General features: G+C 38.0%; 1 protein-coding gene across 4 annotated transcripts in view; it reads left to right on the top strand.

Annotated features, from left to right (window-relative positions):
• PREX2 (phosphatidylinositol-3,4,5-trisphosphate dependent Rac exchange factor 2) overlaps positions 1 to 24,838 on the top strand; it is a 304,312-nt gene that overhangs the window by 77,199 nt on the left and 202,275 nt on the right. For all 4 annotated transcript variants that reach the window (XM_036886229.2, XM_057498014.1, XM_036886230.2 and 1 more), the window contains exons 6-7: positions 587 to 748; positions 24,067 to 24,200. In XM_036886229.2, the coding sequence (XP_036742124.2) occupies positions 587 to 748; positions 24,067 to 24,200 (296 nt within the window). The remainder of the gene's footprint in view (positions 1 to 586; positions 749 to 24,066; positions 24,201 to 24,838) is intronic.

Here is a 24,838-nt window from a genome sequence, read left to right as displayed (position 1 = left end):
ATCATTTTGTTAAAGACAGTAGGAAAATGAAATTAACACGTAATGATACTTCTGATGGGGCAAAAATCAAACATAAAAAACTAAGTGCTGTTCACCCTGTAAGAACTTATTCACTATGTAAGAACTTGTTCACCATGTAAGAACTTGTTCGTTATGCCTCAGAAGATTGGAGACTGTTGATATTTAGGTTTGGGGTTGATTAATGATTGTGCATTGAGTCCCCTATACAGAATTTTATTGTTGTTAACAACCATTTGATCAATAAATATGAGAGATGCCCTCTCAAAAAAAAAACAAAACTAAGTGCTACAGGTGAAATACTTGACAATGAAAAAGGAGAAATCTTACTTAGATTTAAGAACAATAATTTTGAGGGAAAAATTAAAATGAGTGCAAAATGTGTTTCTGGGTAACGCATATTCATTGATTCAACCTTCTGTTTTTTATCTTAATCGTGGTGGGGTTTGTGATGTCACTTCTGGAAGGGCTCTCACAGTCTTTGCAGTTTTCATTTCCTGGTCAGTCTGAACCTGCTGTCCCAGAAAGCTGGAGATCAAAGGGCGGTTTGTTTTTTGTGTATAAACAGGAGCTGCTGAAGCGGACTCCAAGGAAACACAGTGACTACGCGGCAGTGATGGAAGCCCTCCAAGCCATGAAAGCCGTCTGTTCCAATATAAATGAGGCCAAGAGACAGATGGAGAAGTTGGAAGTTTTAGAGGAATGGCAGTCTCACATTGAAGGCTGGGAGGTACATTCACTCTCCTCAACAATCTAGCTTAAAGTGGTTTTGTTATGTCTTAGGCAAGGTGTAGAATTATTGTCATTGGATGGAATCATAAATGATCATCTTCCAAGACAATGCTGGAGGGCTAAAACCATGTCTTAAATGTGTTGTGATTATTATTTTTCGATGTGGTAGTTTTAAAGTGGCAGTTAGTTGACTTAACCTCAACCTGAAAGCTTTGCGATAAAGCTAATTGATACTGTACGGGTTCTGCACTGTGATACTTCAGTATTTGAGTATCGGGATTAACCTTTTTCTTATCTTCATTTTGGTTAATAAATACATAGCCTGAATCTTGGAGAGAGTAAAATAAGGCTTTGTACATGTGCTGTGATATTATTTTCAGACTTTAAATTAGGTATTTGATGATGAATTTCATTTTAAGCCCACTTAATCTCTCTAACTTTGAATTTCTTCATTTTAAAATGAAAGAACTGGATATGATGTGATTTTTAAGGACTGTCCAAGATGAAAAATGTTATGGTTCCATGATTCATTAAAGAAAGATTGTTAACAAGGACAAAAGAAACAAAAGAAGAGTGATTTTCAGACTCTGTAGTTAAGTTTTCAGTGATTCTAACTTTGAATTCCAGTTATTTCATGGGGTTTAGCACTAAACTAAATTTTTTCTTTACATTTCCCTAATTTAGGTGAGCATGAGCTCTCGACTAGAATAATATTTTGTTGTTATAAAGTCAGCATTTTAGATACATTTTTTAAAGTGTAAGGAAGATTTAAAATGTTTCCTATCAAATATTGTATCAATTTCAAGTGGGTTGCTTTGTTTTTAGGGCTTTATAATGATTGATTTGTTTCTTATCTTTAATATGTTGATTTCCATTTAGATTTAAAATCATATCCACTAGTATTTTCAAAGAAACCTTGGGAAAAAAAACACTGACTTAATGGAATTCCATTTATCCATTCTTGCCCATCAACCTTTTCAAATGCTAACTGGGATCTGATTTAGCTTTTTCCTCATCTGTATTATTCCATTTTAGCTGTCCAGGGTGACCTCCAATTTCAACACAAATGCTACTTATTCCAATCAGTTAAGATAGTTGTGTGTCTTACAGTTGATTCATGGTGGGAATTCTTTTCCTGGGGAGCGTTTGTCCTGCTGGGATGAGAAAAAATGGACTGAAGTTTGCTTTTGCTGTTCTCTTGTCATTCCAACATTGGAGGAGGAACCAAACTTGCTTTAAATTGCAGGATTTGTCAGTCACATCTGCCAGGCCTTTTATCAAACCAGAAATTTCACAGACTCTTTTTGGTACTCTAGGGAAATGGAATCTGTCATAATTTTGTTTCCTCCTTGTGCTTATCCTAAAAACAGTCTACTGCAGAAATGAGAGATTCCGTAAAACATGTGGCTATTTCTTGTGCTGTACATGCCAGTTACTCAAAGGATGTATGTGAGCAATACGATGTCATCTGTGGTCCACTGCAGTGGATGACCCAACCTCACCAGCCCCACAATTCAACAGAAACTGGCTGGAGAAAATCAGACATGACTACAGTTGCAGCTGGCTCAGGGAGACAGTATGAATGGCAGGTTCCAAAAAGGGTGGCATCCCAGATTCTACTTGAGCTGTGTTTGAAATGACTGCGTAAGACGCAACCACACAGTAGTTTGGGAGTTTGGGGACTTTGAGAGAACCAGCTTGGAACATGTTCCAGCCAAGTTGGTTGTCAACTTGTGATGAAGAACCTGATTCCCCATCGTGGTCCATCCTCTTAGAGAGACAGGGCGAGCTGTTAGAGTCTCTTCTGAAAGTTGAGGAGAAACTGCTCTCTGGTAGGACTCTAAAGATGCACAAAACAGAGGGACACAGTCCTATGGGATGAATTCAGACAGGGCCTCTAGGGAGGAAGTGAGAATGGTGAAAGTGCTTTCTTTAAATTGCTAACGTGGATTATTGCTCAGTTTACAGACAACTTTGTGTATGTTTAGAGTGACTTTTCTGGGATTAGGACAGGGACAAGGACAGATGTCAGATGTCATGACAGTTACAGAACACAGAGTTCCTTAAAGAGTTTTTGAGGTTAGGAGCCTTGAGCTAATGCTGGGAAACAGCATCCTGTCTTATCTCATTCCATGAGCTCCTGTGAACCTTTCAGAACATCTTAGAGATGACACTCCTGCTGCAGTAACTATAACTCTTTTTAGTGGGTTTTGAGTCTGATACACCATAAATTTCACTTTAAGTGGATTATTGCAAGTAAATCCCTTAATTATCCAGTCTTATTTCACCATTAAGCAAGTGAAGGCTTTTTACAGTAAAATATCTCAGGTAAGTTGCCTATCTAGTATTTTATGCTGTGAATTATGATTATATTCTTAATGTTAAATTTAGGTGAACAAACAGTTGGTATTTATTGTTCCCAAATCATATGACATAGTGAACAAAGCATGGCTTTAGAGCAGATTAGGTTTCTAGAATGGACTCTTAACTCTTATTTTGGTGCTAAAGCAAGGGTCAAATGAAGTAAGTGAAAGTGCTTTGAATATTGTGAAATGCTATGCAAAGGAGAGGTTGTGTTTTCAAGCTTTGTTACAGTGGTTAGATTTTCCTCAAGAAATTCCCCTCATGTGTCTAATATATGATATATCTATGGAAATTATTATATTACTTAAAGTTATATGGTTCCAAGTAGCAGAAACTAAAGGAAAACTAATTTGAGAGATATTGGGCGGCTCACAGAATCAAGGGGAAAATAGTACTTGTCCGACTTGTAAGTCTGTTGAGGCAGCTGAAAGCTGTTTGGTAGTGTCATCAATGCCTTAGCTAACCTGGATAGGCTCTAATGATTTTTTTCCATCCTTGTATTGCTCCATTCAAGACTCAAGATGACAATCCAAGATTCTACTGATCTTGCTTGGGGTAAATTTGCTTAGGGAAGGGCAGAAGCCCTTGATTGCCAAGCATCTAATTTCCTTGCAGGGAAATGCTAATCCACCGTTGTGGGCAAAATTGGTGAGTCTTGTAAAAGTTTGTTGACGTCTTATAATCCCCATTACACAGATTTTAAAAAGGAGGGCTATATAATTTACCCAAATTCTTACAACTCACAGATGGCAGAGTTTAATTTGAAAATGGGCAGACAGATTCTAAAGCTCATATTCCTTATTCACCATGTAATATTGTACTCACTCAGATAAAAATTTAGCTAATTCTTTAGATTAACTTGGTTTTCTGCTTGCCTTTTAGGAGTAAGTTGATTGTAGAAACTAGATTTTTGTCAGTGTTTACATTGTGACTGCCACCAAGGAAGAGCTATAGTTTAATTGTTCATATTTGAGATTCTGTCATTTGTTAGTATAATTTGTTATATTTCAGTCATATATCTTACACCTAACATTCAAAACATTCCACAAGATATTCTGCTGAAGGTAGTTTTAGGACATTGATTAATATGCTTTGAAAGGACGTTTATTAACTTTAATCAGACTCACTGATTCATTTTGTACAAGAGGACCATTCTCATTCTCAGTCTTAGTCTGCTTTTTGTTTGCTTGATAGTATGATAATGATAACTATAAGCTTTGGAGTCATACTGAATTGCGGTGACTTAGGAGTATTAATAAACAGTAGGTCATTTAATAGTTCAGCTTTACATTTGTCCTTGACAGTCCTGTTTGGAATTGACCTCTCAAATCTGGAAAAAAAATCACATTAAAATATAAGAGGGAGAATTATTAATATATGAAGGTGTTGGAAAAAAGATTCAAGATAATTGTTGTGTTTTAGAAAGTAAAAAAAATTAGAATAGAAATTTGACATCTCTTGATGACCTTTTTTTTACATGGATAAATGCAATGGTACAAGACCATTTTAGAAATCACCCCTTGTTGATTTTGGAATCTGCTGCTTACATTTGATTAAGTATGTGGCTGACAGTGTATTGATTTCAAGTCATGTTCTCTTGTTATTTCATAGTGTAAGGCTCTCATCCAAAGGTTGTGATGAGGCCTGTTTCTTTTTGTCTTCTCTATAAGGTGACTTGGTAGATACAAATCTGTCTACTACCTTGAGGTAGAATTGATTTATAGATGGCTGTTACTATTTAAGGGTATGTGGTTTGGGAAAAAGACCATGGAAACTCAATCGACTTAAAAAGGGACCAAAATTTCATAATAACTGAGAGTGGGGGAATGTTTGATTGGGATTTTATCTTGGTAGGATGAAAACATGTTCAGTTTGTTTTACTTGACATATACCAGAATTTAGGTTATAATTTAATTTGAATCTCAGGAAGTGAATCATGCTGAGTCTTTTTGGCAGGCATACACTTTATAATACCATTGTAAGGTGGAACAGTGGGGTACTCTTCCTTTCACGTTGGACTTTTATAGTATTTCAAAAAGATGTTTTTGAAAGAATATTCAAATGCCTCATTAATTTTCTCAAGAGACTCCTTTGATATTGAAACTGTTCTCTTATGAAACACCCATTTAGCTGTCATTCTTGTCAATTTTCTTTTCTACTGCAGTGAATGGGTCTAACTAACTAGCTCTGCTAGATTTCTAGATCTCCGGCTGTCAGCATTGTATGAGTGGGGAAGTTTCAAGGCCTCATGTGATCTTTCATCTTTTCCAACATTATGTTTCTCTCTGCAGTCAGTTTGTATCTTTCTGATACTGACATTCAACATTTAGTTGACAAGTGAATGAGGCGGACCCTAATGATCCTGGGGTCAGATAATCAGTGAATAGTTTCATATTGCAGTGAGTTTTGCCACCTCATAGCTGCAAAGGATCAGTAATGTACTCTTTTAAAATTTATATTAAGATAACCTGTTAACATGAAAAGATTTTCCCTTTCAAAGAGTCCAGGTATGGTTTAACAACATTAGTTTTACTGGTTTTGTTGAGAGGAGGGTATTTGTTCTATCAACACAGTTTTTCATAAATCATAGTTTTAATATTTGAAAAAGCACTAGAAATTAGAGAAGAACCCATAAAACAAATACACAAGCTTTTGATTTTCTTTTCTGGCTATTGTCATTTTCTGGAAGCATACTTTGGCACCTAAAAAGTGTCCACATGTGAAATTCATCATACTTCCACATTAAATTCTGTAATGGTGCTTTGAAATTTAATAGTTTTTCATGTATGCTTACTGTATAATTACTGATTATACACCTTAAATTATAGATTCAAAAATTATTCAACTTTGTAGCAAATTAAATTCTGAATTGTTATGATTTTCTTCCTGGATCTTGTAACATGAGGTTCACACATCAAGAAGAGTAGCTGATGGTGATGAGAACTGCCAACAGGGGCTGCCTTTGCATCCTGGTCTTGATGACTGAAGTCATTGTGTGTTCCATTCATTCAGACTGTTTCTTCACCATATTGGAAGGTGATATTTATATGGTGTACATCATAAATGTAAGAAAATTACTGAAGAATGATTGAAAGCTGAAACCACAGCATGGAATGAACTGTGTTTAATTATAAGCATACATAATCATAAACACACACACCATTCCTGTTATTCATTACTGTTAATTCATTCCAGCTTTCATTCCTTAAATGTTCTATTATTGCAGTGATTGCAATGCATTTAATTCTGTGTTCACATATCTGTTTCTTCCACTGGGATTTGTGTTTCTTGGAAGCTGGGGTCATATCTTGACCTCTTGAGTCTCCAGCATCTAGGACCGTGCCTGGTACATAGTAGATTGAATGGTATTTAAATGCAAATATAATTACACTGTAATTATATATTAATTGTCAGTGGCTTCTCACTATTTTTGGTACTTTTGGTTCTTTTAATTAATGATGGTGATTCTGACCTGGTTCTGTTGAGAGTTCAATATTTGTTTCATTATTTGCTACTTTGATCTTCTCTAATCCTTTTTAGAATTCTGTTCTAACTTATGGCTCACAAATGTACCATGTGAGATTTTTTACTTCTTTTTGTTAGAATTGAACACCTTGCAGTTGTCTGAAATTCAGACTTTGTGAAGGTATTTCTATTGTACAGGTTTTGTTTCTTTTTTCTAAGGAACATGTATACTTGGGCATCCCTCAGTGTATTGTACCCTTTGCACTGGTGGGGTGGGAGTGATGGAGGAAGAATAAGATAGGTTTCCACAGGTTGGGGTGGAAGAGAGAGACTTTGGAATAAGGGGGACCTGGGTGAGTAAATTGCCACCCTGCTTACAGTTATCTGTGGATGATTTCTTCTTAACTGGGACTAACAGTCAACCTTCTTTCCTTGGTTTAATAAAAGCAGTCAGGATTAGAACTATCTGTATAACTGCCTAGCCAGAGTTTTGCTGTACTTAAATTCTGTATATGTAATTTGTCCCAAGAAACAGTATCTAATTTTACATTATAAATGTAGCTTCCTAAAGAAAAGTGCACATTAAAGAACATAAATCATCGAGATGATAAAATACCTTATTTTGATAATTTTTAAAGGAATTGCCAAAAGACAGGAGAAATCTGAATCATATGGGTAAAAACATTATTTAAGAGTATCTTCATTAAGTATGTACATATACATGTTACATTATGCATAATGGCTTTATGGTAGTTTAAAATTAATGATTCACCTAAAGAGCTTTTTTTTTTTTAAAAATAATTCATTCTTCCAAAAAATAGAAGAGGAGGGAATACTCCCAAACTCATTCTATGAAGCCAACATCACCCTAATACCAAAACCAGGCAAAGACCCCACCAAAAAAGAAAATTACAGACTAATATGCCTGATGAATGTAGATGCTAAAATACTCAGTAAAATATTAGCAAACCGAATTCAAAACTATATCAAAAGGATCATACACCATGACCAAGTGGGATTCATCCCAGGGATGCAAGGATGGTACAACATTCGAAAATCCATCAACATCATCCACCACATCAACAAAAAGAAGGACAAAAACCACATGATCATCTCCATAGATGCTGAAAAAGCATTCAAAAAAATGCAACATCCATTCATGTTAAAAACTCTCAGCAAAATGGGAATAGAGGGCAAGTACCTCAACATAATAAAGGCCATATATCATAAACCCACAGCCAACATTATACTGAACAGCTAGAAGCTGAAAGCTTTTCCTCTGAGATTGGGAACTAGACAGGGATGCCCACTCTCCCCACTGCTATTTAACATAGTACTGGAGGTCCTAGCCACGGCAATCAGTCAAAACAAAGAAATAGAAGGAATCCAGATTGGTAAAGAAGAAGTTAAACTGTCACTATTTGCAGATGACATGATATTATACATAAAAAGCCCTAAAGACTCCACTCTAAAACTACTAGAACTGATAACAGAATACAGCAAAGTTGCAGGATACAAAATTAACACACAGAAATCTGTGGCTTTCCTATACACTAACAATTAACCAATGGAAAGAGAAATCAGGAAAACAACTCCATTCACAATTGCATCAAAAAGAGTAAAATACCTAGGAATAAACCTATCCAAGGAAGTGAAAGACCTATACCCTGAAAACTACAAGAGACTCTTAAGAGAAATTAAAGGGGACACTAACAAATAGAAACTCATCCCATGCTCCTGGCTAGGAAGAATTAATATCGTCAAAATGGCCATCCTGCCCAAAGCAATATACAGATTTGATGCAATCCCTATCAAATTACCAGCAATGTTCTTCAACGAACTGGAACAAATAGTTCAAAAATTCATATGGAAACACCAAAGACCCCAAATAGCCAAAGCAATCCTGAGAAGGAAGAATAAAGTAGGGGGGATCTTACTCCCCAACTTCAAGCTCTACTATAAAGCCATAGTAATCAAGACAATTTGGTACTGGCACAAGAACAGAGCCACAGACCAGTGGTACAGACTAGAGACTCCAGACATTAACCCAAACATATATGGTCAATTAATATTTGATAAAGGAGCCATGGACATACAATGGCGAAATGACAGTCTCTTCAACAGATGGTGCTGGCAAAACTGGACAGCTACATGTAGGAGAATGAAACTGGACCATTGTCTAACCCCATATACAGAAGTAAACTCAAAATGGATCAAAGACCTGAATGTAAGTTATGAAACCATTAAACTCTTGGAAAAAAACATAGGCAAAAACCTCTTAGATATAAACATGAGTGACCTCTTCTTGAACATATCTCCCCGAGCAAGGAAAACAACAGCAAAAATGAACAAGTGGGACTATATTAAGCTGAAAAGCTTCTGTACAGCAAAAGACACCATCAATAGAACAAAAAGGTACCCTACAGTATGGGAGAATATATTTGTAAATGACAGATCCGATAAAGGCTTGACGTCCAGAATATATAAAGAGCTCACATGCCTCAACAAACAAAAATCAAATAATCCAATTAAAAAATGGGCAGAGGAACTGAACAGATAGTTCTCCAAAAAAGAAATACAGATGGCCAACAGACACATGAAAAGGCGCTCCACATCACTAATTATCAGAGAAATGCAAATTAAAACTACAATGAGGTATCACCTCACACCAGTAAGGATGGCTGCCATCCAAAAGACAAACAACAAATGTTGTCGAGGCTGTGGAGAAAGGGGAACCCTCCCACACTGCTGGTGGGAATGTAAATTAGTTCAACCATTATGGAATGCAGTATGAAGGTTCATCAAAATGCTCAAAACAGACTTACCATTTGACCCAGGAATTGCACTCCTAGGAATTTACCCTAAGAACGCAGCAATCAAGTTTGAGAAAGACAGATGCACCCCTATGTTTATCGCAGCACTATATACAATAGCCAAGAATTGGAAGCAACCTAAATGTCCATCGGTAGATGAATGGATAAAGAAGAAGTGGTACATATACACAATGGAATACTACTCAGCCATAAGAAGAGGGCAAATCCTAACATTTGCAGCAACATGCATGGAGCTGGAGGGTATTATGCTCAGTGAAATAAGCCAAGTGGAGAAAGAGAAATACCAAATGATTTCACTCATCTGTGGAGTATAAGAACAAAGGAAAAACTGAAGGAACAAAACAGCAGCAGAATCACAGAACCCAAGAATGGACTAACAGCAGTTCCTGTGTGGTGACCTCCAATGAGTCCTACACAGTGGTATAAAGGGCATATCAAAGTGTGGGCAAAGGGTCTGTTTGTGTTTATACAGAGGATCAAAGCCTAATTTGACTACCCAGAAAATGAACTAAGATACGATATGAAGAAGAACTTCCAACATCAGCACTCTCTGGAAGAGTCATACCAGAAGATGGTCATCAAAAAACCTCAACAAAGATCCAGGCGATGCTGCAGTTGTAGCTGCATTCATCCTACTGGTTCCTGGACTTGCCATTGGAATGAAGAAGGAGGTACCTAAGCTGGCCTGTACATACAGTAAAACAACAAATTCGACTGGATCTATACTGTTGGAACTCAACCAAGAATTAGGAGAAGTGCAAGTTGTAGTGCTCCAAAATCTTATGACTACAGACTCTCTGCTGTTAAAAGAACATATGGGATGTGAACAGTCCCCAAGGATGGGCTGTTTTAATTTGATTTCTCTCAGACTGTTCAAGTTCAGTTGGGCAATATCCACCATATCATAGATAAGTTTTCACAAATGCTTAGGGTGCCTAAATGGTTTTCTTGCTTTCACTGGAGATGGCTGGTAATTATAGGTCTGCTTTGGTTATGTAACTGTATTCCTATTTTGTTAATGTGTGTACGCAATTTAATTAGTAGTTTAAAACCTATACATGCTTAAGTTACTCTACAAGAAGATATGTCAAAGAAATAATCAATCTTCCCATGTTTTCTTCAAAAAAAAAAATTCATTCACACCTTCTCTCTCAAATATTGGTTTATGACTCTGTGATATATCACTGCACTGTTAAATTAGCTTATTTTCTTGGGTAGTATTTTTTTTTTCAGTTATAGTTTTTCATAATCCAATAATCTGCTGCCTTTGACATCTACATGGTGACTCATGAACGAGTATACAAAGCTGACTTAATTAAATACATTTTTTTCCCCTAAAACTTTAGGAATAGAGAGACCAACTGGCTAGAGATTTATATCAGGAGTAAATATTTAAAACTTTGCCTGGCATATTGCAGAAATGTTAAAAATCTGACTTTCATTTAGATCAAAGTGTTTATTGTACATGGTTGTTCAGTGACTAAATAAGTATTTGCCAAAGAATAGACATCTGATTTTAAAAGTTAGCATGGATTTTCAAAATGAAGGTAAAATACTAACCAGGTCATGTAACATCATGCAGACTGAAGAGAATATTCAGTGCTGATGAAATATTCCATGGGTGAAACTGTGAGCTCAAAACAGGAAAAATCTGCCCTGGACTTTGGGAAGCAGCCAGGACAGAGGCAGAGGCCTGTGTTCACCTCTGTCTCCAGGTCAGAAAGTTCCTGTCCTGTGACCTTTAACATCTGGACTCAGGTGCTCAAAAGCTGTGTTGCTTATAGTATTGACAGGATACGAGACAAGTCAACATTTGCTGGAATGGTCTGGGACCTTCCCAAGACTTACCCACTTCCAACCTCTGGGGTTAGTGCCCAGGAACCTGGAAGTTGTAACAGGTCCAACAGGTGTGTCTTGCAATCTGTAACTTTGAGAACCATCGCCCTGGAGGCTTTCACTCTCTTCTGGTGACTTATCTGCCTGGTGGCTTGTTTCATCGCTTCCACCTTTGTGATTTTCTTGTTCACCTATCTGACAATCTCATTTTGATTGATTTCAGTGCTCCTGACCCTTATCTAGCAATCTGATGCTTGTAGCCATGTTTTATTTCAATTTCTCCTCTGAATTTTGTAGCTAAGCTTTTTTACCCCTAACCCTAGCAACTCTCCTGGCATTGCTTGGTAAATGAAAAAAAAAAAGTTGCAGGCAATTTTCAAAATATCACAAACTTCATTTACCAAAGATAAACACATGAGTTTTTCCCTGTTTTTTAATACAGAGAAAGGTAGATTTGTCATATGTCATGTAAGTGAGGGGGAAATATGCCACAACCTTATCTAAAAACAGACAGTAAGCATCTACTTGTAGGTGGGATGGGTTTGAAGTGAAAGGTATATCATAACTACACAGAAGACTGTATCTACACTTGACCACATTTGCCTCAACATTTATAATATCATATACATCTGTGATTCAAAAACTCAATGATTTCTAGCTGTCATGATCATGGAGCTACTGCACAGATTAAATCATGGCAAATGAAAGACAAGTAGATACCCTTTATCATCTAACATATAAACATGGGTGAAGAGAAATGCTGTAAGCCATTCTTTTAGAATGACTTTTTTGATAAATGTATATTTGACACAGATTCTGTTAAATATGTAAACAATTTCCTGGGAAATATTTGATTATTTATTAAACATAATTCATGTGATGATAGGAGATGATTATGATAGAAGATGTTAAAGGTAGATACTGTACTAATTCTTGATGCCTGCTTTATGTATTAAAGACACATCACCTCAGTGTTAGAAATGTCTCAGTAGGATTTAGTAAATATAATCTGAGTGATGTTATGTTTATAGTGTGAGGTATACTTGGATACATAACCATGAATTCTAAAAACTGGATGGTTGGGCTTGATGTCATTGCCCATTAAAATTTCATTAATAGATAAACTAAACAGACGCTTTGGGTTGCTTATGAAAAGTAGTCAACCTCAAATAGATCAACTAATCTTATTCTGATTCTTGATCATGAGCTAAAAGCTAATGGGAACCTCTGGTACTATCTTAAAATAATACATCATAAAATAATACGAAAAGGTTTTGAATGTTTGCTGTGGCATCAGGTTGGATTAAATGATTCAAAAAGTCAAACTGTTTAAGTATAGGATAGAGGAAAAAAGATCTAGGCACTTTGTTGACTTATAAGGACACTTGGAGGGAGTTGTAGGATGGAGTTGACATAAATATGTTAATATAATCTTATGGTAAATGAATATATGTGTATTGTAGGGAACTGGAGATATAATAGCACTACTATATTCTTCACTTGCCAACTCACATCCCTATGGTTATGTTGACTTCTGGAGCTGTTACATATTAAGGGAGACCATGACAAACTAGTAGTCCAGAGGAGATCTACTAGAATCTTCCAGGTTTCTGGAATCAAACCATATGTTGAAGAGTTAAAGGCGATGGGATATAAAGCCCGGAAAGCAGAAGGGAAATCAGTCAAGTTATGTTCAGATATTGCTGGGCCTATTAGGATGAAGAAGGTGTCTTCCCACTTCCAGGAAGTACAGTTGGTAAGTAGAAAGGGAGTTCAATTTTAACTCTATAGTAAGAAAAATCTTTCTAATAATTAGAGTGCATAAATAAAGAAATAGACTCATTCGAGGGTGGAGCCAAGATGGCGGCGTGAGTAGAGCAGCGGAAATCTCCTCCCAAAATCACATATATTTTTGAAAATACAACAAAGAAAACTCTTCCTAAAAGAGAGACCAGAAGACACAGGACAATAGCCAGACCACATCCACACCTGCGAGAACCCAGCGCCTCGCGAAAGGGGTAAGATACAAGCCCCAGACTGGCGGGACCCGAGCGCCCCACACCCCAGCTCCTAGTGGGAGGAGAAGAGTCAGAGCGGGGAGGGAGAGGGTGCCCAGGACTGCTAAACACCCGCCCTAGCCATCCGGACCAGAGCGCAGACACAGTGCATGTGTGAGGTGCTGGAAACTAGGGAAAAAGGACAGTAAGACCTGTGAGCGGGTCCCTGCAGACGTTGCACCCGGGACAAAGAAAGGCAAGTGCTTTTTGGAAGTCTTAAAGGGACAGGGACCACACAGCCGGACGGAAGCGTCCTGGGACACTTAGTCCAACAGCAGGGAATCTGGGGATCTCTGGGTACTCTAACCCCCTGGGCAGCAGGGAGCACAGAGGCCCCTCACGGAGATAAATAGCATACCAGCTGTTCCCCCTCCAACGCGGCTCCACCATATTGGAGTAGGAGCCCGAGCCAGGCCATGCCCACAGCAAGAGTGGATATAACCTCCATAACAGCCAGGCAGGAATCAGAAGCCCATTCTGCACGCAGCTGCCCAGCACAAGCCACTAGAGTTCGCTGTTCTCCCAGGAGAGGAAGGCCACAAACCAACAAGAAGGGAAGTTCTTCCAGCCGTCACTCGTGCGAGCTCTGCAAACTATTCCTATCACCATGAAAAGGCAAAGCTACAGGCAGACAAAGATCACAGAGACAACACCAGAGAAGGAGACAGACCTAACCAGTCTTCCTGAAAAAGAATTCAAAATAGAAATCATAAACATGCTGACGGAGATGCAGAGAAATATACAAGAGCTAAGGGATGAAGTCCGGAGGGAGATCACAGATGCCAGAAAGGAGATTACAGAAGTGAAACAAACTCTGGAAGGATTTATAAGCAGAATGGATAAGATGCAAGAGGCCATTGATGGAATAGAAACCAGAGAACAGGAACGCATAGAAGCTGACACAGAGAGAGATAAAAGGATCTCCAGGAATGAAACAATATTAAGAGAACTGTGTGACCAATCCAAAAGGAACAATATCCGAATTATAGGGGTACCAGAAGAAGAAGAGAGAGTAAAAGGGATAGAAAGTGTCTTTGAAGAAATAATTGCTGAAAACTTCCCCAATCGAACAGACCACAGAAATACACAAAACTCCCAACAGAAAGGACCCAAGGAGGACAACATCAAGACACATAATAATTAAAATGGCAAAGATCAAGGACAAGGAAAGAGTTTTAAAGGCAGCTAGAGAGAAAAAGGTCACCTGTAAAGGAAAACCCATCAGGCTAACATCAGACTTCTCAACAGAAACCTTACAGGCCAGAAGAGAATGGCATGATATATTTAATGCAATGAAACAGAAGGGCCTTGAACCAAGGATACTGTATCCAGCACGATTATCATTTAAATATGAAGGAGGGATTAAACAATTCCCAGACAAGCAAAAGTTGAGGGAATTTGCCTCCCACAAACCACCTCTACAGGGTATTTTAGAGGGACTGCTCTAGACGGGAGCACTCCTAAGACTAAACAGATGTCACCAGAGAAAATAAAATCACAGCAAAGAAAGCAGACCAACCAAATACTAACTAAAGACAAAAAATAAAATCAACTACCCACTAAAAGCAGTTAAAGGAAACACGAAAGAGCACAGAATAAAACAACCAACATATAAAGAATGGAGGAGGAGGAATAAGAAGGGAGAGGAAAAGAATCTCCAGACAGTGTATATAACAGCTCAATAAGCGAGCTAAGTTAGGCAGTAAGATACTAAAGAAGCTAACCTTGAATTTTGGTAACCACGAATCTAAAGCCTGCAATGGCAATAAGTACATATCTCTCAATTGTCACCCTAAATGTAAATGGACTGAATGCACCAATCAAAAGACACAGAGTAACAGAATGGATAAAAAAGCAAGACCCATCTATATGCTGCTTACAAGAAACTCACCTCAAACCCAAGGACATGCACAGACTAAAAGTCCAGGGATGGAAAAAGATATTTCAGGCAAACAACAGAGAGAAGAAAGCAGGGGTTGCAGTACTAGTATCAGACAAAATAGACTTCAAAACAAAGAATGTAACGAGATAAAGAAGGACATTACATAATGATAAAGGGCTCAGTCTAACAAGAGGATATAACCATTCTAAATATATATGCACCCAACACAGGAGCACCAGCATATGTGAAACAAATACTAACAGAACTAAAAAAGGAAATAGAATGCAATGCATTCATTTTAGGAGACTTCAAAACACCACTCACCCTAAAGGATAGATCCACTGGGCAGAAAATAAGTAAGGACACGGAGGCACTGAACAAAACACTAGAACTGATGGATCTAATAGACATCTATAGAACTCTACATCCAAAAGCAACAGGATACACATTCTTCTCAAGTGCACATGGAACATTCTTCAGGATAGACCACATACTAGTGCACAAAAAGAGCCTCAGTAAATTCCAAAAGATTGAAATTCTACCAACCAACTTTTCAGACCACAAAGGTATAAAACTCGAAATAAATTCTACAAAGAAAACAAAAAGGCTCACAAACACATGGAAGCTTAACAACATGCTCCTAAATAATGGATCAACGAACAAATTAATACAGAGATCAAGGAATATATGGAAACAAATGACAACAACAATACAAAGCCCCAACTTCTGTGGGACGCAGCGAAAGCAGACTTAAGAGGAAAGTATATAGCGATACACGCACACTTAAAGAAGGAAGAACAATCCCAAATGAATAGTCTAACATCACCATTATCGAAACTGGACAAAGAAGAACAAATAAGGCCTAAAGTCAGCAGAAGGAGGGACATAATAAAGATTAGAGAAGAAATAAACAAAATTGAGAAGAATGAAACAATAGAAAAAATCAATGAAACCAAGAGCTGGTTCTTTGAGAAAATAAACAGAATAGATAAGCCTCTAGCTTATCAAAACACATCAACAGAATCAGAAATAAGAATGGAAAATCACGACAGACTCCACAGAAATACAAAGAATTATTAAAGACTACTATGAAAACCTATATGCTAACAAGCTGGACATCCTTGAAGAAATGGACAACTTCCTAGGAAAATACAACCTTCCAAGACTGACTAAGGAAGAAACAAAAGTTAAATAAAGCAATTACGAGCAAAGAAATTGAAACGGTAATCAAAAAACTACCCAAGAACAAAACCCCCTGGCTGGACAGATTTACCTCGGAATTTTATCAGACATACAGAGAAGACATAATACCTATTCTACTTACAGTTTTCCAAAAAACAGAAGAGGAGGGAATACACCCAAACTCATTCTATGAAGCCAACATCACCCTAATACCAAAACCAGGCAAAGACCCCACCAAAAAAGAAAATTACAGACTAATATCCCTGATGAATGTAGATGCTAAAATACTCAATAAAATATTAGCAAACCGAATTCAAAACTATATCAAAAGGATCATACACAATGACCAAGTGGGATTCATCCCAGGGATGCAAGGATGGTACAACATTCGAAAATCCATCAACATCATCCACCACATCAACAAAAAGAAGGACAAAAACCACATGATCATCTCCATAGATGCTGAAAAAGCATTCAAAAAAATGCAACATCCATTCATGATAAAAACTCTCAGCAAAATGGGTATAGAGGGCAAGTACCTCAACGTAGTAAAGGCCATATATGATAAACCCACAGCCAACATTATACTGAACAGCGAGAAGCTGAAAGCTTTTCCTCTGAGATAGGGAACAAGACAGGGATGCCCACTCTCCCCACTGCTATTTAACATAGTACTGGAGGTCCTAGCCACGGCAATCAGACAAAACAAAGAAATACAAGGAATCCAGATTGGTAAAGAAGAAGTTAAACTGTCACTATTTGCAGATGACATGATATTGTACATAAAAAGCCCTAAAGACTCCACTCTAAAACTACTAGAACTGATAACAGAATACAGCAAAGTTGCAGGATACAAAATTAACACACAGAAATCTGTGGCTTTCCTATACACTAACAATTAACCAATGGAAAGAGAAATCAGGAAAACAACTCCATTCACAATTGCATCAAAAAGAGTAAAATACCTAGGAATAAACCTATCCAAGGAAGTGAAAGACCTATACCCTGAAAACTACAAGAGACTCTTAAGAGAAATTAAAGGGGACACTAACAAATAGAAACTCATCCCATGCTCCTGGCTAGGAAGAATTAATATCGTCAAAATGGCCATCCTGCCCAAAGCAATATACAGATTTGATGCAATCCCTATCAAATTACCAGCAATGTTCTTCAACGAACTGGAACAAATAGTTCAAAAATTCATATGGAAACACCAAAGACCCCAAATAGCCAAAGCAATCCTGAGAAGGAAGAATAAAGTAGGGGGATCTCACTCCCCAACTTCCTGCTCTACTACAAAGCCATAGTAATCAAGACAATTTGGTACTGGCACAAGAACAGAGCCACAGACCAGTGGAACAGATTAGAGACTCCAGACATTAACCCAAACATATATGGTCAATTAATATTCGATAAAGGAGCCATGGACATACAATGGCGAAATGGCAGTCTCTTCAACAGATGGTGCTGGCAAAACTGGACAGCTACATGTAGGAGAATGAAACTGGACCACTGTCTAACCCTATAGACAAAAGTAAATTCGAAATGGATCAAAGACCTGAATGTAAGTCATGAAACCATAAAACTCTTAGAAAGTAACATAGGCAAAAATCTCTTAGACATAAACATGAGTGACTGCTTCTTGAGCATATCTCCCCGGGCAACGAATACAACAGCAAAAATGAACAAGTGGGACTATATTAAGCTGAAAAGCTTCTGTACAGCAAAAGACACCATCAATAGAACAAAAAGGTACCCTACAGTATGGGAGAATATATTTGTAAATGACAGATCCGATAAAGGCTTGACGTCCAGAATATATAAAGATCTCACACGCCTCAACAAACAAAAAACAAATAACCCAATTAAAAAATGGGCAGAGGAACTGAACAGACAGTTCTCCAAAACAGAAATACAGATGGCCAACAGACACATGAAAAGGCGCTCCACATTGCTAATTATCAGAGAAATGCAAATTAAAACTACAATGAGGTATCACCTCACACCAGTAAGGATAGCTACCATCCAAAAGACAAACAACAACAAATGTTGGCGAGGTTGTGGAGAAAGGGGAACCCTCCTACACTGCTGGTGGGAATGTAAATTAGTTCAACCATTGTGGAAAGCAGTATGGAGGTTCCTCAAAATGCTCAAAATAGACTTATTATATGACCCAGGAATTCCACTTCTAGGAATTTACCCTAAGAATGTAGCACTCAAGTTTGAAAAAGACAGATGCACCCCTATGTTTATTGCAGCACTATTTACAATAGCCAAGAATTGGAAGCAACCTAAGTGTCCATCAGTAGACGAATGAATAAAGAAGATATGGTACATATACACAATGGAATATTATTCAGCCATAAGAAGAAAACAAATCCTACCATTTGCAACAACATGGATGGAGCTAGAGGGTATTATGCTTAGTGAAATAAGCCAAGCGGAGAAAGAGAAATACCAAATGATTTCACTCATCTGTGGAGTATAAGAACAAAGGAAAAAGTGAAGGAACAAAACAGCAACAGAATCAGAGAACCCAAGAATGGACTAACAGGTACCAAAGGGAAAGGGACTGGGGAGTATGGGTGGGTAGGGAGGAATAAGGTGGGGGGGAGAAGAAAGGGGGTATCATGTTTAGCATGCATAATGTGGGGGGTGGGAGAACGGCGAGGGCTGGGCAACACAGAGAAGACAAGTAGTGATTCTACAACATTTGCTGTGCTGATGGACAGTGACTGTAATGGGTTTTGTTGGGGGGACTTGGTATAGGGGAGAGCCTAGTAAACATAATATTCTTCATGTAAGTGTAGATTAATGATAGCAAAAACAAAAGAAAAGATGGAAAGAAAAGGGGGATTACTCCCTGATAGGATAAAATAACTGCAAATCAACGATTAATGCATGCTTTACATATCCTTAATTTTGATCTTTCAAAGGGTGTCAGAGGATCAGCTATGGAAGTACATTTTCTGATAATATTCCTTTCTCTTAAAAAAAAAAAAAAGCAGTCCCTGTGTGGTGATCTCCTATAGGTTCCTCACAATGGTATAAAGGTCATATCAAAGTGTGGGCAAAGGGTTTGTTTGTGTTTATACAGAGGATCAAAGCCTAATTTGGCCACACAGAGAACGAATTAAGATACGATATGAAGAAGAATTTCCAACATCAACATCCTCTAGAAGAGTCATTCCAGAAGATGGACATCAAAAAACTTGAACAAAGATCCTGGCGCTGCTGCAGTTGTAGCTGCATTCATCCCACCGGTTCCTGGACTTGCCATTGGAATGAAGAAGGAGATATCTAAGCTGGCCTGTGCATACAGTAAAACAACAATTTGACTGGATCTATACTGTTCGAACTCAACCAAGATTTGGGAGAAGTGCAAATTGCAGTGCTCCAAAATCGTGCGACTATAGACTATCTACTGTTAAAAGAACACATGGGATGTGAACAGTTCCCAGGATTGTGATGTTTCAATTTCTCTGATTTTTCTCAAACTATTCAAATTCAGTTAGACAATATCCATCATATCATTGATAAGTTTTCACAAATGCCTAGGGTACCTAACTGATTTTCTTGGTTTCACTGGAGATGGCTGGTAATTGTAGGTCTGCTTTGGTCATGTAGCTGTATTCCTATTATGTTAATGTATGTGTTCAATTTAATTAGTAGTTTAAAACCTATACATGCTTATGTTACTCTACAAGAAGATATGTCAAAGAAATAATCTTCCCATGTTTTCTTCCGTCTGCTACTTCTATAGCTTTTCTTCTTCCTTCATAATTACAACCCTTTAGTAGAATTAGTGCCTCATATAGAAAATTACCGAGTATCATAATTCTTCCAAGTGGTAAAGATACCTCAAGACAAGTGCTGGGCATAGAAGCCACAGGGCATAAATCTGCAAAGAAGTAAAAAGCTAACCTTTTCAAACAATATTGCTTCTCTCTCACTTACCAACTTTACATTTCCCTGTATGGCCCTGAAAGATGACTGGTTAGCCAGAGAAGGGTAAGATTCCTCAAGGGAGGAACAACCTAAGACAGGCATAGTTGCAGGGGGGCCATCAGGAGAGAAATTGGGGACCAACAGAGGGGAGGCTTAGAACCTCACCCCCCCTGTTTTGAGAGAAATCTTCTGCATCTGTGGATGTTTTGTTGCCCTTGTCTAGCTCGGATTAATACTTAGTCTATAGGCACACACCTGATCATCTATCTACATTTGCCCTCTTACAGCACTAAATTATGTTTTCTACCTTTATCTTGCATCTACCTACCACTTCAGCATTTTATTAAAAATAATAATAATAATAATAAGGGAGAAATGTGGGATTCACATATAAATCATGTATAAATATCAAACGAATAATCATATCTGACTTGATTGTTTATAGTTTATGATGCGTGATCAAAACCCGAAAGTTTCTGTCATATGAGTGCCCTTGCAGTGTTTACCATGTAAGAATTTATTCAGTGTGTAAGACCTTGTTCACCATGTAAGAACTTGTTTGTTATGCTTCAGAAGATTGGAGACTGTTGAGATATAGGCTTGGGGTTGATTAATGACTGTGCATTGAGTCCCCTATACAGAATTTTATTGTTCTTAACAACCATTTGATCAATAAATATGAGAGATCCCCTCTAAAAAAAAAAAGAAATAGACTATCTTATGAGGGAATGAACTTAATTTTATTAAAGTAGTACTATCGCTACACATAAAAACAGGCTGTAAGGCCTTAAAAGTCCGGGCAAGAGTCAGTGTTCCCTGAGAAGAAAGATCTGTCTTTTATGAATAACTTGAGAGTAAGAGAAGTAACGTGGCCTTCAAAGAGTTAAACCATAAAAATCAGCATAGCATGAGCCCACAGCAGAGATGAGAAATAAGTGAAGTCACGGTACAGAATCAGATCACCTTCAAAACTAATAGTAAAAATTTTACTAGCCTTGATTGAGTCCATCCTATGTGCTCAGCATTGTGCTGGGAGTGTTACCTATATTGTCCTATTCTCACTCTGACTGTAAATTAAGTACTATTATCCCCTTTCTACAGTGGTTTGAGGGCATGAGCATAGCTACAGAATCAAAGGAGCATCAGACAGCAGTTTTATTTGTTAGTACTGGAAACAGAGACAAGAGAGAGAGTAGGAGAGAGTGAGGGGAGGGAGACAGACTTTGGATGGTCTTGTCCAAGTGGTAGGTGAAGTCTCACAGCCCATTGTTTACAAACTCCCCTAATTCTAGCTCACGCAGATCCTCCCTGCCTCTCTCCCTCCCTCCCTCTTTCTTGTTTTGTCAATGAACAACTCCAATATCCCATCATTCGGGTGTTATCCACGGCCCTCCTCCCTGATCCTCTAGCAGCCCTGGCACGCCTTTGATTTGTCTGATACTACCATATGAGAGAGGTTCCTGCTACAAAAGTGATTTTTTTGTTAGAGATCAAAGGTACAGCTGCTGACAGGCAGTGCTCAGCCTCTCCAACACCTAGCCTTGGAGAATGTTTGGCTCATCAGCCACACTGCTCTGCTGCTCAGTTCACTCATCCCACAGGACTGGAGGCAGTTCTTCTCAGTCGCTGAGCATGACGTCATTGGAAAAGTGCCTTTGAGGCACTGACAGGATAAAAGATAGGAACCAAACAAGAACCTGGTGGGGGAGAGCGATTCACTTGACATGCAGGCAGGTCTCAGGAAGACGGAAAAACAGAGACAGGGCAGGCATCAGTGGTAAAACCAGCAGCTGTGGGCCAAGGTCCTCATGTCCTTTTCTCAGATATTGTCTGGTTGTGAGTTTTTTACTTGCTCCAATCTTGAGACAAGTAAAACTCTTTTGGATAATAATGTGGCTTTCCAAATAGGTGAATTTATAAAGGGAGATTGTTGGACATACTTCTGAGAGCGTTCAGTGTGAAGTCAGTTATTTTTATCATCAAAAATAATGTATCTACTTTGTATTTTTACACATTAGGAGCCATGAGCTCTTTGGAGCTTGGACAGTATCTCCTGTGAGATTGTGTAAAACGATGGAATAAAAGGCCTGTAGCCATTATTGTTGGCTCAAATTTATATTCTCCTTTTATCTACTAATAAAAATAATTACAAACAAGCCAGGAAATGTTTTGTTAAGATTTCTGTCATAGAGGAATGCATCTACCAATACCTACATATATTAATTTTGGGAAATTATTTGGAAGGTTGGTTAAAATGCAGATTAGGATAATGTCTTCAATAACCCTTTCATAATATAAGAAATTATTTTCCTTCCTTGTTTCTTTTGGGCTACTTAGAAAACGTCTAACAGGAAATATTTTGTCCCGTTTGTAAAGCCTTTTCTCACAGCATTGTATTGGTCCCGTGTCTAAGAGTCCATGTAATGTTTCCTTTTTACACTTCTAATACTATTCTATCTTAACTTTTTTCTGAGTTAGGGATGGTATTCACTATAAATAAGAACTGAGATTTGATACTCACAGTTGATGAAAATTTTTGCTTAATTATCACACGACAAAGTGTATGAAATTGTGTGAATTTCTTTTATTAGATCTCCATTGATGTATTCACCCTTTTGATGAAAGGGAAGAAGGGGAAATGTCTGTTTTAAAATGTGTTTGTAATACAGATACTCAAATTCACACATTCACACTCTTAACTAACTTCCCACTCTGGGGGAAGTTTCCTATTAAGAGTTGTCATTTTGATGTAAATTTTTATAATCAGAAAAACTATATCAATGATTATTGTGTAAATATGAAGTTTAAAATTAATGTTCTGAGTTTTAAATGTCCAAGATAATAACTAAGCATTACATTTAAAAAGAACCAGAAATGTATCCCTGGATTTAAAGAGACCATTTTAACACGGAGTTTTAAATATCTTCCGAATTTCAGATATCTATTGAAAACTTCCTTTTTTGTGTGGCCATCTTGGTGCATTCGATATGATAGTTAGGTTCTGCAGCATTTATAGTGGCTCAAAAATAGACGTTCACGCTCCGCTCGTACCACCGCGATGCCTGTGTTATGCCGGGGAGTGGGGGGCGGGGCGGGGGGCGGGGCTCCTCTTGTCTCTGCCCCTCTCAGCTTCCCAGTGGTTAGTGCTTGTGTTAATTTTTGTCGCTAACTGTAAGACCTTAGTAGGGGCTCAGTAAAGGTTTATGTAGTGGATGAGGGCCTATGCCAGCTTTTAATAACTAGGGTGAATAGGTCTGTGGAAGTTTGCTAAAGTTTTCTTTTTCCTCTCAATTCTTTTCCCTTCTTCTCCATCCTAGTGGTGGATATGTAAATTGAGACCTGCTAGAAATCCAGACAGTTTCATAGACTTCTCCACCTGTCCCTGGAGCTTTTTTTCCCATTCCAGGGAGAAGAAGGAGAAGCAAAAGAATATTAGGGACATTAATGTTTTAAGTCATCTCCTTTTAAAAGAGCATAGTAACGTGTCATGTATGCTTATGTGTGCATCCATACATAAAACAGCTTTAAGAGGCACAGAGTCTGTTAACAGTAATTGTCCTGCTGAGACCTACAGTGGGATACTTGGGAAGGAAGGAGATCTATATGCAGCGTATAAATAGTCTGTCTGAACTTTTATCCTATCCATATATGGCATCGAAAAATAAAAGCAAATGTACTTTTAAGGAGCAAAAGAATTACACAGAAAACTTTCTAGTAAGTAATCACACTTTCCCATCTTTGTTTTTAGGGGTCGAACATTACTGACACCTGCACTGAAATGCTAATGTGTGGAGTCTTACTGAAAATTTCTTCTGGAAATATTCAAGAACGGGTGTTTTTCCTTTTTGATAATCTTTTGGTGTACTGCAAAAGAAAACACAGGTAAGATGATAAACAGATACTTTGGAAACTTCATCATTCTCACAGGTTCAACCTTCGCCTCTGTGCCTCTGGGAACTCACAGTCTGGTCAGTAAACTTCCACCTACACTCAGCCTATTCTCTGACTGTTCTCCTCATCTTCGTGTAGAACCTTTGATGACAGTATCTCCCCAGGAGTCTTCCGGAGAAAGATCTTTGTTTTTGTTCTTAACCTACATACCTCAGGCCCTGTAGGAGAGGCAGGTGTGGCTTCTCTGTTTCCTAATGCTGCTTCCCAGCCATTTCATCACCTTCTTCAAGAAGCCCAGCCTATGTGAAATTCACGTCGACAGTCTTTCCTATCCATTAGTTTTCCCTGTTCGTGCTGTTTAACAGAACACTTAATAGTCCCTACTACACACAATTCAGTGATTGCTTTAGTTCTTGTATCACTTTCTTCCTACCCACATCCTGTCACTATTTTTGGTCTGTTTAAGACTCTCATAGATGGTGCGTCCAATATTTTGAATCAGAGAGCTCGCAGTCTCTCCACCTGCAGTGATACTCTCCTTCATTACACCTGAGCCCCCTTTTCTAGGGTTATACCTTTACTTAGTTGACACTAACAGTTATAAAAATTAAAATCTCACCTTTAAGGAT

Source organism: Manis pentadactyla, chromosome 3 (assembly GCF_030020395.1).
Source record: "Manis pentadactyla isolate mManPen7 chromosome 3, mManPen7.hap1, whole genome shotgun sequence".
NCBI classification, from domain to species: Eukaryota; Metazoa; Chordata; class Mammalia; order Pholidota; family Manidae; genus Manis; species Manis pentadactyla.
The sequence above is the reverse complement of the archived record's forward strand: the minus strand, read 5'-3'. Positions and strand labels throughout refer to the sequence as shown.